This window comes from Cavia porcellus, unplaced genomic scaffold (assembly GCF_034190915.1).
Source record: "Cavia porcellus strain 051 isolate PalLab524CR breed Dunkin Hartley unplaced genomic scaffold, mCavPor4.1 scaffold_1, whole genome shotgun sequence".
NCBI lineage: Eukaryota > Metazoa > Chordata > Mammalia > Rodentia > Caviidae > Cavia > Cavia porcellus.
In genome coordinates, this window is record NW_026947484.1 from 69,766,198 (window position 1) to 69,779,426 (window position 13,229).

Sequence of the window (13,229 nt, forward strand, 5' to 3'; positions counted from 1 at the left end):
CAGTGAGAAAAGGTGTCACATGCTCACAGTCCCCTGAACAAATCACATTTTGGCTGTAGGCTGTGGTCCTGTTAGCAGTCTCCCACCCAGGTGGTTTGGATGTGGCCATATCCATTGATCAGTGAGCTTTCCATCACCTGCTTCTACGTGCCACAGATAGAAGGCGTAGGGAACAGGGTGACCGAAGGCAGATGTGGCCTCTACCACCATGGGGTTCATCGTCAGACAGAATACCCATGGATTCACCCTAATTCAGTTTAAAATGTTCATTGCAAAAGTGTTCCAAGTCTGTTCTATTAGGAATGGCTTTAGCTTTTGAATCTAACTTAAACAACTATCACCGATCAGCTGATCAGTGATCTTCCTGCCTTAGCCTTGTGAGACCATGGGGGTGTAGGTGTACGTCCTTGCACTCAGCTAAAACTCCTTACTTTATTGAGCTTTCTGTAGGCAAAATAGCTGCCAGGGAAGTTTACCTCTTCCCAGCTGCTAACCTTTAAAACCATGGCATATGACAGTTTGAGGGAAGATGGCAGAATGGGTTAACAGAGTGGGAGATGGGGACCCTCCTCAGTAGGGACCAGGAGAGCACAGGGGTTTGTGACAACCTCACGCTGGCGGTGCTGTCTGAGCTGTGACTGGAGGCCTTCTGGCAGAAGGAAGCTGTGAGTAGGGGCCCTGAAGCAGGAGGTAAGAAGGCCTGGCCGAGCTTCCCAAGGGTGTGTTTTGTCTGGCGAGGGGGTGAGTATCCATAGGCATGGCTGGGAAAGGAGAAGGACTTCTGTGGGTCTCAAGAAGGATTCAGTGGAAAACCATGGAACGTGTAGCCAGAGGATTTGACTGGCAGGAGAATGGTTTTGCCTCCAGCGCAGAGGATAGGTTAGCAAGAAGGCTGCTGGAGCTGGGGCGGTGGAAGCCACAGCATCTGTGTAGCGGGGAAGTCATGGGGGCATCGGCCCGGCCGGGAACACAGACTTGGAGAGAAAACGACAGATCTTCAATGGAGCATCGTTGAAAATGGGACATGGGTGAGGAGATAGCAAAGGTGACGCAGGAGATGATGGCATGGCAAGGCCATCTTGAAGGGACTTGGTGACTGGAAAAATAGAGATAGCCTCTCTCTTGGACATGCTGCTAAATCTAATGAAAAATGTTGGAAAAGTGGAGTAGTCTATCAGGTCTATCAGAGCATTGGAGTTGATCATTTTTGTAATGTTTTACTCTGTGTATTTGCCAGTGTCTCAATACTGTTAGGGAAGGAAGGGGGAGAGAGTTGCATGGAATAAAAGTTAGCTAAGCTTCTTCTAAGGAAAAATCAAAGCTTGAATCTGAACAAATACTTTCACTTGGCCTCATGAGGACAGGCTTGGCGAGAACTTTCTGCCCTTCCTTTATAATGTATTCCAAAGTGTGAAGAATCCTTGAGACCCGAGGAAATACTCTTAGAAAAAATAATAAGAGAAGTTATGTGATAACAAGGTCATTGTTCAAATTGATTTTGGGATCTTTCTGAAGTGGTATTGACATGGGAGTGGAGGGGAGTCACCAGTAAATGGTGACTTAGATGATGTTTTCCAGCCACTTTAATTCCAGGCTGGCTCTAACCTGTTCAGAACCTTATCAGTGCTTACAGCTCTGAGTCACTATCTCAAAGGTACCTTGCGATAATAGATCAGGCAGCAAAGATCACCCAGCCCGATGCCCAGAGCCTGCAAAACACTGTGGTCAGACAAAATTTGATTCATATCCTGGTTTGAAAAAAATCTTGTTAATCTTGCAAGTCTTACACTGGAGTTGGGCTTTTTTGACAAGACTGAAGAAATGGGCTGGTGTGAGAGGTGGCACAGAATGTCCTTTTCTTTAAATTTGGCTTTAAAACTTTAAAATAAATGCATTTCCCAATACAAATCAAAACTTACAAAGTAGGATAACCCACCTACCCTCTTCCCCTCTTCCCTCCCCTCCCCTCCCCTCTTCTCTCTCTCTCTCTCTCTCTCTTGCCTCATCTCTTCTGTATTCTCCCTTTGAAGCCCACTGGATTAAAAGTGCTTCTGCTCTGCTCTCCCCTCTCCTCCTGTGAAGGCCTGTCCTGTGTAGGCATCCTCAGGTGACCTCTGCTCTGCCTCCGGTGCTCACTGCTTGTCCCCTGCACGGCTTGAGCTTTGCCTGTGGACTGGCACAGATTCTAAAAATGCTGATGAAAGAGCTAACTCTTTCCCTGGAAGGATGCACATACAGCGCAGATACCTGGACATAATTACAGGTGTTCAGGAAACTCTGAAAGCATAGTGAGCCATCTGCTCTAGGCAGAGACACATTAATCTAAATAATTGAAGTCAGAACCCTAAAATGAACACCATACCTGACTTTCTTACAACTTGGAAAAGAGGCCTCCTGGACGCATGTCCGTTCTGTTGTCTGGTATGACGGGAATAAATGTGTCATCCATTTGTGATTTCATGAGGACTTAATTACTCCTAAGTGAGATTAACCCAAACAGGCATATTTGACTGACTTTCATTCCTCAGAACTACTCTTATTTTGGATTTCATCAGTGGAGACTCAGCTTACATCTTAGAAATGCCCTATATTCCTCACCTGGTCAGAGATTTAGTCTAATAATGCAATTTTCTCTCCTTGCAGATTGTAATTTGGGGACTGGGTGCCCCATTGCATTTATAATGCATCATTTATTATGTTTTGGGTGTCTACCTCTCAGCCTTTGAGTTAAGAAATGATGATTTCAATCATCGTCACATCATAATCGTCACTGTTACCTTGGTGGAGGTGCTGGGGATAAAACCCAGGACCTCCAGACAAGCATGAACTTTCTCCACGGAGTTACACCCTACAAATTGCTTGTTCATTTATTTTTCAGAAAGACAGTGATTTGGAAAGGGGCCCTGATGAGAAACTGGATGAAAACCAGCACTTTGATCTAAGGAGTGAGCCCCAGAGTCTTCCCTGGACCAGGAAAGTGTATGAGTTCTACAGCGCCCCTATTGTCAAGTTTTGGTTTTACACGGTTGGTCTCCTTGCGGCAGCGCCTTTTGTATTAATGATAATTCTTGGCTAATGATAGTACTGGTAGTGATACGCTTGACTTACCAACCTGCAGTAGAAGTCTAGAAATGTTGTATAGATTGGTGGGAGGATGAGACAGGAGACAGGGAGGAGAGTCAGAGGAAGATGAGGGAAGCTAGAGCAGAGCTCACGTGCTGTGGGAACTTGAGAACAGCACCGCCTCCTTTCTGGGAGCGCTGGCAGTCGGCGTGACTGACACTGGGCATTGGAGCTGTGCTAGCAAAGCAAAAATGTGAGCATTCCTGGATCAAATTTTTAAGATTGGAAGGAAACAAACAGTCAGAAGCAATACTACCTATTAACTATCTGGTCACCATGGAACCAAGAACAAAAATGTAAGCAAATGACTTGGTAGAATGATTTACTTGAGTTATATCCTTAAGGAGTCCTCAAAATGACTCAGACTCCATGGGCTGGGGTTGCTCCGTGAGAGAGAGAGAGAGAGCGAGAGCGAGAGAGAGAGAGAGAGAGAGAGAGAGAGAGAGAGAGCTTGCCGAGCACGCTTGAGGCCCTGGGTTCCACCAAAGCACTGAGAAAACAGACAAACACAGGAACACACCCTCAGACTCTGGGACACAGACCAGAAGAGTACAGAGTTAATGGGCACGGTTTTAACTTTCTTATACACTTCTCTCCTGCTTCGATACTCAGAGGTAGCAATACCCACTGGGACTACCCCAAATGTCACTTGAAAACATTATCCTAGTATACAGAGACTCAAACAACCACTCCTTACATTGTGTTGGTGCAGAACTCAACTTAGAAAGAGACTTAGTAACTTGCAGTTCAAAAGGACATGAAAAAAGGGGCCCAAGTTGAAATGTTGCCTGTGAGACCCAACACACCCACACATTGCTCTCCCTCCACATCATTTTTCCAGCATGTAAGCACTGCCCGGTGAGTGCTGCTTACAGGCTGTGTGGGTCATGTACTGTGGGTGGCTATTGCTCAGACTTTTCAGCTGATGATTCGGTAATGTTTGTCTCAGTTTTAATGTGCATGCCCAGCTATAAGAATGCGTTTTTAAAAAGATAAGGGCATTAGATAAGTTCGTAAGCTGTTAGTCACTCTGTAGATATGTGTTTTAATTCTTTGGACAGGTTAGAGTCTAGCAATAATGTATACAGTTAGCAATCCAGCAAGCATTTGTGGAATGTCCAGCATGTGTCCGCTAAGTGCTGTTAATATTCACAACCATTCCTCGAATATAAGAGCTTCCAGTGGGGTAAAATTTCTATTAACCAGACTATTTTAATCAATATAAAATAAAACTCCAGGCAGCAGTAACTGTGACAGTTCATCACATTTGGAAAGATGCCGCCACTGATTGTGGTGGCATTGGGACCTGTGTGTTCAAGGGGGGCGGTTGTAGATGTCACCCTGGGCTTGCTGATAGCTGCCATGGTCACGCTGGGGCGTGCAGGGCCTGGGGACACCGGTCAGAAGGTAACAGCCGGAAGGTGGCAGCATCTCCTTCCATGCATCTGAGAACACTGATGTTCGTTCCTGCCACGAAAGCCTTACACCAGAAAACCGTTGATTCTCACGCTTGTTTGGATCCCGGGTCATCAGCAGTCACTAGAGGGCCCTAGCAATGTTCTCGGGTTATCGTGTTGTGTTTCTGTGCAGCCCTGTCTGTGTCTGCCCGGGCCCTGTGTCACCCACACTCACATCCAGGGCGTGTGTGTCCCCTCACAGATGGCATACTTGGCATTCCTCATGCTGTTTACTTACACTGTGTTGGTGGAGATGCAGCCCCAACCCAGCGTGCAAGAGTGGCTTGTTATCACTTATATCTTCTCCAGTGCTATTGAGAAAGTCAGGGAGGTGAGTTCCATTCTACCTTTGCTCTCTGTAGCCCTCGTCCCTGCTGGTGGAAGTGACAGCAAGGCTGGGAGGGAGAGAGGAAGGGCCGGTCCTGACGGGCATGTGATAAGAAGGGTATTCTGGGGGAATTCCTGATTCCAGCCCTGCGTCCTAGCCATGTGCTCTCTACTGGGCGCTAGACTTCGGGAGGCGTCGTCTTTGAAGGAGAGATCTCAGTGCATTTATCAGTCCTAGAGTCCTAGTGGCCTTTTTTTTTTGTTTTGCAGGATTGACTTTTTGGCCTGATAATTATCTATGTATTGCGAGTTTCACCCCACAGAGTGGCATATAAATAGCCCATGTTATATGATAAATAAGGAAAGCATGAATGGTGTTTAAAGATTCCTGTTCCCGAAAACTGAAACCAAAACCATAGTCCAAGAGCCAAAGCAAAACAACATTTAATTTCTAGGTCACAATTAGTCTCTTAAGAATTAATATTCTAACGCTATTATAATTGCATTCCCCAAAAGTTTTGACCTAAGACTTAGATGTCAATGTATATGTATTTTTATGTGTATGCATTCACATATATTTTGGCCTAGATATATATAATTTGACCCCATTATGTACAAGTCAATGTTTTCTTACTAATTATATGTATATTGCTTGCTGGTTACCTAGAGGGAGTTTATTGGCCACAGAAAATAATTCAAGAGATAAATATTACCTGAGCTCCCCCTTGTATATACTTCATGGAAGAGAGGGTCACTGTTTTACATGTAGGTTTTGTCTGACTGTATTTCATTGGTTATTTCTCACAATAGTGAGTCCCAGCAACACATTCTTAGCCTATCAGCAAGCAGCTCGCTTCATGGCAGGTGCAGGAGGCCTTGCTTCCTGCCCAGTGTTCTTTGTGGTCTGTGGGCCCTCGTGAGCGGGACCAAGCACCAGCTGTGCAGATCCATTGTGGTACTAGGTTTTGAGTGTCTCAGTACTTCTCCATGTCAGTTTAGGATTAGTGAGAACTACAAACAGCACTTTTCTTTTTTTAAAAAGAATTTTCCAGTTGAGTTTTCAAGTGACTGTCCAACATTCATGGCTTAGTTTTGTTTTTTTTGTGTGTGTTTTTTTGGTGCTGGGAATCCAAGGACCTTAAGCTTGCCAGGCAGGCGCTTATGCCTTTGAGCTATATCCTTGGCCTTAATTTTTATTACTGTAACCAAAAGGCATTAAATATGAGAATTTAAATAACTTAGTTCTGAGGGGAACTTAAGTCTCAGTTCCCTGCGTGGTGTTTTAGATCGCTCTTTAAAGGAGTAGGTGATGCTTAGAAAGATGACAGTGCTGGAATCTCCGGTTTTAGACCCTCACCCCTGCCTGTGCCAGGCGCTGCCCATGAGCTCCGCCCAGGCCCGCTGCAGCATCTTCTCTGCCCTGTCCTTGCCTGGTACAGCAGAGGCCATCACCTCCGAGTCATTCTGTGAGGCTTCTCTCTTTCTTCTTTTAGATATGTATTTCAGAACCGGAGAAGTTGACGCAGAAGTTGAAGGTGTGGCTGAGTGAGTACTGGAACCTAATGGAAACTGTGGCCATTGGTCTGTTTGCAGTTGGTTTTTGCCTCCGGTGGGGTGACCCTCCTTTTCACACAGCGGGGCGACTCATCTACTGCATAGACACCATTTTCTGGTTCTCCCGGCTCTTGGACTTCTTTGCCGTCAATCAGCACGCAGGTCCTTATGTCACTATGATCGCCAAGATGGTGAGTGAGGCCCCTTTCAGGCGTGAATGTCTTTGCTAGTGGTTTGCCCTGATTTTGGGGCTCCTGCTCGACAGTTCGCCTTTTCTAAACTAGAGATCCAAGGAAGGGAAGTCTGCCTTCAGAGTCCTGCAGCCCTCCCTTCTCTGCAGACTTTCTCTGTTTCTTCCCTTCCCTCCCCTTCCAGAACTTGCTGCTTCCCTGCACTGAGACTTCCAGAAGGCAAAGCTAGGGGTGGGCTGAAGCTGTCCTCTAGAGGGATCTCAGGTACTCAGGAGCAGTCACAACAGGGGACGTGCTAGTCTGTATTTCTAAAAGTGCAGACAGGGAGATCTTCTCATCTCTGCTTCCCATGTGACCACAGGGTCCCTGGGCAGCACGCTGGGCACACCACTCACCCCTTTGGTGAGGCCCGGACCATAGAGATTTGAGTTGAATTCATCCTGGAGCATGGTAGTTCTGCAGGGCTTGATTTAGTGAAGCTGTCACCAATACTGGTGTTCTCCGTGAAAATGTCAACTTATCACCCACTGACTCACTTTCGCCACCACAGTTGGGAGCAGTGCTTGCTGTGTGCCTCTAAGTTCTTTGTGTGTTTTAATCATTTCATCTCTGTCACAGCTGTAGGAAATAAGTGATGTCACCACCCACATTTTTGATGCAGAAAAGTAGAGGTGATACGAATTTTTCCAGGGCAGTGCAGGGGGTCCAGCTGGCGTCCTCCGTGCCCTGAGCTCGCTGTGCAGCACGTCCCCTGCTGTGACTGCTCCTGAGTACCCGAGATCCCTCTAGAGGACAGCTTCAGACCACCCCTGGCTTTGCCTTCTGGAAGTCTCAGAGCAGCGAAGCAGCAAGTTCTGGAAGGGGAGGGATGGGGAGAAACAGAGAAAGTCTGCAGAGAAGGGAGGGCTGCAGGACTCTGAAGGCAGACTTCCCTTTGTTGGTTCTCTTCTCTTAGACCGGAAATATGTTCTCTGGTCTTGGGAACATTGGTACTTATCAGGGGGAACATGCTGAAGAATCCAGGGCACCTCAGGCCCTTTCTCCTAACAGCAAGGTTCTGTGGGTGCTTTGGCCCCTCTATTTTGTAGCATAGCTATGTCTGTTTGTAAGTTTGTGGCTCCCTAAGGTCTTCCAGGGCAGGGAATGAGGGTGACAAAGAAAGCCTAGTGGCTGTTAAATTTTGGGCCCACATAACTGTCAGTTTACAGCCCAGCGTCTGGCATGGAGCTCACGGCCCCAACCTAGTGGAAGCGAGATAGGAAGTGTCCAGACATTCATAGAGTACAGCAGGAAATTCTGACAAATATTATCACTGCCACAATGAACAAATAGATTGAGCTGCTGTGTGTTTAGCAGCTGAAAGGGAACTGGACTGATCAGTTTCTGAGTCTTTATTTCAGAAGGTAATCCTGGGCATAGGAGGCATCAGACCGATCTGAATATACTTGAAATACTCTTCCTTTTCCTAAACTGGTCCTTTTCCTAAATTTCTGGTCCAACTGTTGAAAAGTTGGATGTTAGCTAGTCAGAAGCTGTTCACATTTCATGACTGCTTCAAGACAAGCACACATCCTGTAGTCTCAGCAAATTTATGTGATTCCAAAGATCACATTGCTTGAAACACATTTGTGCAGAAGAAAAGAGAAAACAAAATAGTTTAACCCAAGAAAATCCAGCAGTGTGTGGGCTAGTGCATTTTAATAAAAGACTACTCTTTTTTGCCCCCTTTTTTGTCCTCTGTACTAAGTTAAACCTGGGTCTTTGCATTGAGCTACCTCCCCAGCCCTTTTAAAACTTTGAGACAGGGTCTTGCTAAATCGCCCCAGGCTGGACTTGAACTTGAGATTGTCTGACCTCAGCCTCTCAGAGTGCTGGGATGAGCGGGGTGCACCACCTGCTCAGCTTAGCAGTCTCATTTGATAAGTGTAGTTACGATGGTCACGAGAGTGTGAGTTGTTCTGAGTTTCGAATCTGTGGTGCAGCTTCGGTTGCGTGGTGCTGTTTTTCAGAGTGCGAACATGTTCTACATTGTGATCATAATGGCCATCGTCCTGCTGAGCTTCGGGGTGGCCCGCAAAGCTATCCTTTCCCCACATGAGCCTCCTTCTTGGAAACTCGCTCGAGATGTTGTGTTTGAACCATATTGGATGATGTACGGGGAGGTCTACGCTTCGGAGATAGATGGTACGCGCGGGTCTTCAATGTCATGTGGAAACTGAATCTTTGTAGATGCTCAGGCTAAAAAAAATTGGGAAAGTAATCCCCTGAGTCATTGTATTGTGATCAGACAGGGTTTCACTATGTGGTTTAGGCTGGCTTTGAACTCCTAGCAGTCCTCCTGTCTCAGCCTCCTGAGTGCTGAGATCACAGGTGGGCAAAGCCCCCCCCCCCCCCCGGCTGAATCTTATTTTAGTTTATTAGTTCACAGTGGTGGTGCCTAGCATTTCCATGCCTCGTGTGGAGCGCACATCTTGATCCCCTGTCCCTCCCCTCGGCCCTTGTCTTTATGTCCTTTCTTTTCTTCATACATCTTTGGGGTACGCAGTGTGCACAGCCTTCCTGTGCAGCCTTCACAGGCAGCACACGGCCTAATTCCTTCTGTTGTTGTCATCTCCTGTGCCTGCCCTTGGGCCCACCTCTCTGCCCTTTGATCCCCGTCCCCTCCCGTCTCCCCGCTTCCTGGTATCTGTTTTTCTTTACTCTTATTTTTACTCTGCGTTTCTCACAAAGGAGAAACCAGGTGACATCTGCATCTCACCATAGGTTGGAGTCTCATGGTGCATGACTCCTCTGTCATCTTTATGGCAGTCACGACTCCATTAAGATTCATCCGCTGATTCTTAGCAACGGAGAACCTCCAGCTCGTCCCTGTGTGTGTGCTGGGGGTGCAGGTCCGTGCTGTCCTCCCCTCACTCTCCTCTGTTCTCTGTCCGCAGTCTGTGAGGAGGACCCCTTGTGCCCACCGGGCTCCTTCCTCACCCCGTTCCTGCAGGCCGTCTACCTTTTCGTGCAGTACATCATCATGGTGAACCTGCTGATTGCCTTCTTCAAGTAGGTGACTTCAGGTTCAGGGAAATGGGGACAGGCGTGCGGAGTGGGCTCCTGAGCTCATGGGGCGGGTGGCTTTGCCTGCTGTGGGTGGTGGCCTTCATGCTTGGGCAGGACACTCCTGCCTGGCAGGACGGGCAAGGCCACAGGGATACGGTGGCATCCTGGGAAGCACAGGAACAGTGGCCTAGAGCAGGCAGGGTGCAGTCCAGCCAGAGTTGGGCCCCTGTGGGATGGAGGAGCCGGAGCCGGGTGCTGGCCACGGACTCAGAATACTTTCTTGATTCTGCTCCAGCGTTGTTTTTCCTGTTTCCTTCTCTTGCTTTGCCTTCAGCCTCCTCTGCAGGTCACCCTCCTTCCCCACCCAGCCTTTCACATGAAGTGTCTCTGAGCCCAAACGTTGCTCTGCCTCGGTTTAGTCTTTTTTTCTGTGACCTTGTGTGTTTCCGTGTACATTGTGACAGGCACTGCTGGACATCTCCAGCCCAGCTCTCTGTAAGCTCCGGCCCCATGCACCCTGTCCCCCTTCCTTTTTGAGCCCTAAAAGTGAGGCCTCAAGCTCGTGGCCTCTCCTCTCCCTAACCTTGAGCTGCCCGGCTCGGTTTTACCCACGGGAGTGCTTCCTGCTGCCCATCACTGCTGTGGAGCCTCCTAATTTAATTCTCTGCTTCTGTTTTTGGTTTTTCTCTTCTGTTTGCAACCCAGAGCCTTTAAAAACATCTCACGACTCTAATATCATGACCTGAGTGACCCCCGGGGATGTGGCTTCCCTGAGGTCTCCCAAGTCACTCTCCATGCTCCTCCTAACTCATTCCCCTGCAGCCTCACTGGCCGCCGCGGAGGCTCTGCTAACGTCTTTGTAAACGTTAGGTCCAACTGGGCATTGCAGGTAGAAACTCAGCTCGCCTCTCTGCCCTCGCCACAGAGCGCCCAGGCTCTTCCTGGCCTCTCCATGCAGATGCTGGGACAGTGTTCGTTTCAGATGTCACTGTTCTCTGTTTCCTGATACCTCTGCTGGGACATGAGCTCCGAGTAGAGGTCATTTTCTTTCATTTGTCTGAAGCCCTCTTTATTTTATCGGTATACTATAGATGCACAATGATTCATCATAGGGAATTAGTACCTGCACATGGTGTACTGTGATTCTTCTTTCTTCCCATTCCCCTCCTGTCAATCCCTTTTTCCCTCCTTATTTACAAAAGTTTGGATTCCATTTTTTACTTTTATTTCTTTTTTTGTTTCCCTTCCCTTATTCCCCTTCTCATGTGAACATTTTGTTACCATTTCCCAATATCTACTGTACATTTTGGTCCTTATTTACACTTTGAGTTTCTCACGCCAGAGACACACATTTAAATGTGTGTCTGGTTTATTTCACCTAAGAGTATGTCCTCAAGGTGCAATAATCTAGCTAGAAATGTCTCAAGTTTATCCTTCTTTATGGCAGAGTAATAGTTTATTGCATAACAAAAAAACCCCATATATTTTAGCCATTCATCAGTTGATGGGCATTTGGGTTGTTTCCAAGATTTAGTTATTATAAGTTGTGCTGCTATAATCATAGGTGTGCATATATTGCTGTGGAATTATGCTTTTAATTTTTTAGGAAGATACCAAGAAGGGGAATAGCTGGGTTGAATAGGACCTCTAGTCTTAGTTTTTTTGAGGAATCTCCACACTGGTTTTTACAGTAGTTGCACCAGTCTACACGCCCACCAACAGTGGAGAAAGATTCCTTTTCCCTCAGAGCCCTCCACTGTTTGTTATTGGTTGATTTCTTGATGACAGCCGTTCTTTTTGGAGGAGATGGAATCTCAGTGTTGTTTTAATTTGCATCTTTCAAATGATCAGTGATTGAACATTTTTTTCATGTATTTATTTGGCATTTGTACTTGTTCACCTGAGAACTGTCCATTCATTTCAGATGCCCGTTTTTTAACTGGGTCTTTAAATTCAGGACATCCGATTTTTTGAGTTCTTTGTAGATTCTGGATGGTAGTCCTTTATCTGAGGAACTGCTGGCAAAAAATTTTCCCCAGTGGTTTCTCTTGCTGTGTAAAAGCTTTCAAGATTTCAGTTGTTGAGTCTGTGGTAGTTCCTGTGTGACTGGGGTTTTGTTCATGACATCTTTGCCCACACCTGTGTCTTCTACCTGGTCTATCTTCCAGCAGATTTAGTGTTTCAGTGTTAATGTTTAGACCTTTGATGCACTTCTATTTTAGTGTAGTGCATGGTGATAGACATGGGTCTAGTTTTAGTCTTGGCATGTGGAAAGCCAGCTTTCCCATCCCCATTTATTGATGAGGCTTTCTTACAGTAAAGACATTTGGCTCCTTTGTCAAAGGTAAGGTAACTGAGTGTGTTTGGAGTTGTTTCTATATCTTCTAATCTGTTCCCCATATCGTCTGGTCTTTTTTTTTTTTTATTTTTACCAGCACCATGCTGTTTTTCTCACAGCAGCTTTGTAGTATAATTTCAAGGCAGGGATTGTGATGTCCCCTATTTGCCTTTGTTGCCCAGGATTGTTTTTACTATTCTAGATCTCTTTTGATCCCAAGTTACATTTAGGGTTAATTCTGTGAGGTATGTATTGGTATTTTTATTGGGATTGCATTTAACAATTTGGAAGTATGGCCATTTTCACTGTATTGGTTCTTCCTATCCAAGAACAAGGGATAGATATTTTCTGATATCCAATTCGATCTCCTTTTTCAGAGTACTTAGTTTTCAATGTAAAGATCTTTCACTTCCTTCATTAAAATCATTCATAGGTATTTTAGTTTTTAAATGAAATTGTGAAGGGCGTTGTTTCCCTAATTTGTCAGTGAGTTTGTTGTTCATGTACAGGAAGGCTGTTGATTTTTGAGTGTTGGTTTTTTCATGCAGCTACTGTACTGAATTTGGTCATTAAATCTTGAAGTCTTTTAGTGGAGTTTTTGGGATTCAAGTAATTTTCTATTTTGTTTTGTGCGTAAGTTTATTCCTAACACATTAAGATTAACTTAAGTAGCATCATCCTTAATGACTTAATGACTTTAATACATGTTGAGTTGATGAAAGAGGCCAAATGAAGTTGGGGGGACACAGGTGGCACTTTCTAAAAGCCTCTTCTATGCCACCATGTGGGGTATTTTATCCACTGATTATCTCAATGATGAATGAAAGATAAAGGGAAAATTAATACTTAGAATCAAAGAAAGTAGAAAAGGTAGGGGCTGGAGGTAGACAAAAATTCAAAATACTTTTACAAAGGGATGTAGTGGAGAAGAACATCTTTTCCTGGTTGTTTTTAGTCTATACTGTCAGATAACATCTCTCTGAGCCCTACCATTAGGACGGTATAGTAGTTTTGGTGTTCAGATAGTCATTTTGGATAGTTCAACTAATTCTAAGATACTGTGTTCAACTAATTCTAAGATACTGTGTTTTCTCAAAAAACAGAAGGTATTGCATGGTTTCTTTTCTATAAGAAACTCAAAATATAAATGGTTTAAAGAGCTAAAACAGAGGTGATAGGATGCAGGGAGAT

The 13,229-nt window shown here is 45.6% G+C and overlaps 1 protein-coding gene across 3 annotated transcripts in view; it reads left to right on the plus strand.

Annotated features, from left to right (window-relative positions):
- The window catches only part of Trpm6 (transient receptor potential cation channel subfamily M member 6), a 141,673-nt gene that overhangs the window by 60,426 nt on the left and 68,018 nt on the right, over positions 1-13,229 (plus strand). For 2 of the 3 annotated variants that reach the window (XM_063249709.1, XM_063249708.1), the window contains exons 19-23: positions 2,879-3,025; positions 4,783-4,911; positions 6,401-6,652; positions 8,662-8,836; positions 9,589-9,703. In XM_063249709.1, coding sequence (XP_063105779.1) covers positions 2,879-3,025; positions 4,783-4,911; positions 6,401-6,652; positions 8,662-8,836; positions 9,589-9,703 — 818 coding nt within the window. Of the gene's footprint in view, positions 1-2,878; positions 3,026-4,782; positions 4,912-6,400; positions 6,653-8,661; positions 8,837-9,588; positions 9,704-13,229 lie in introns of those variants that run through there. The other variant, XR_010047855.1, reaches the window with a different exon arrangement.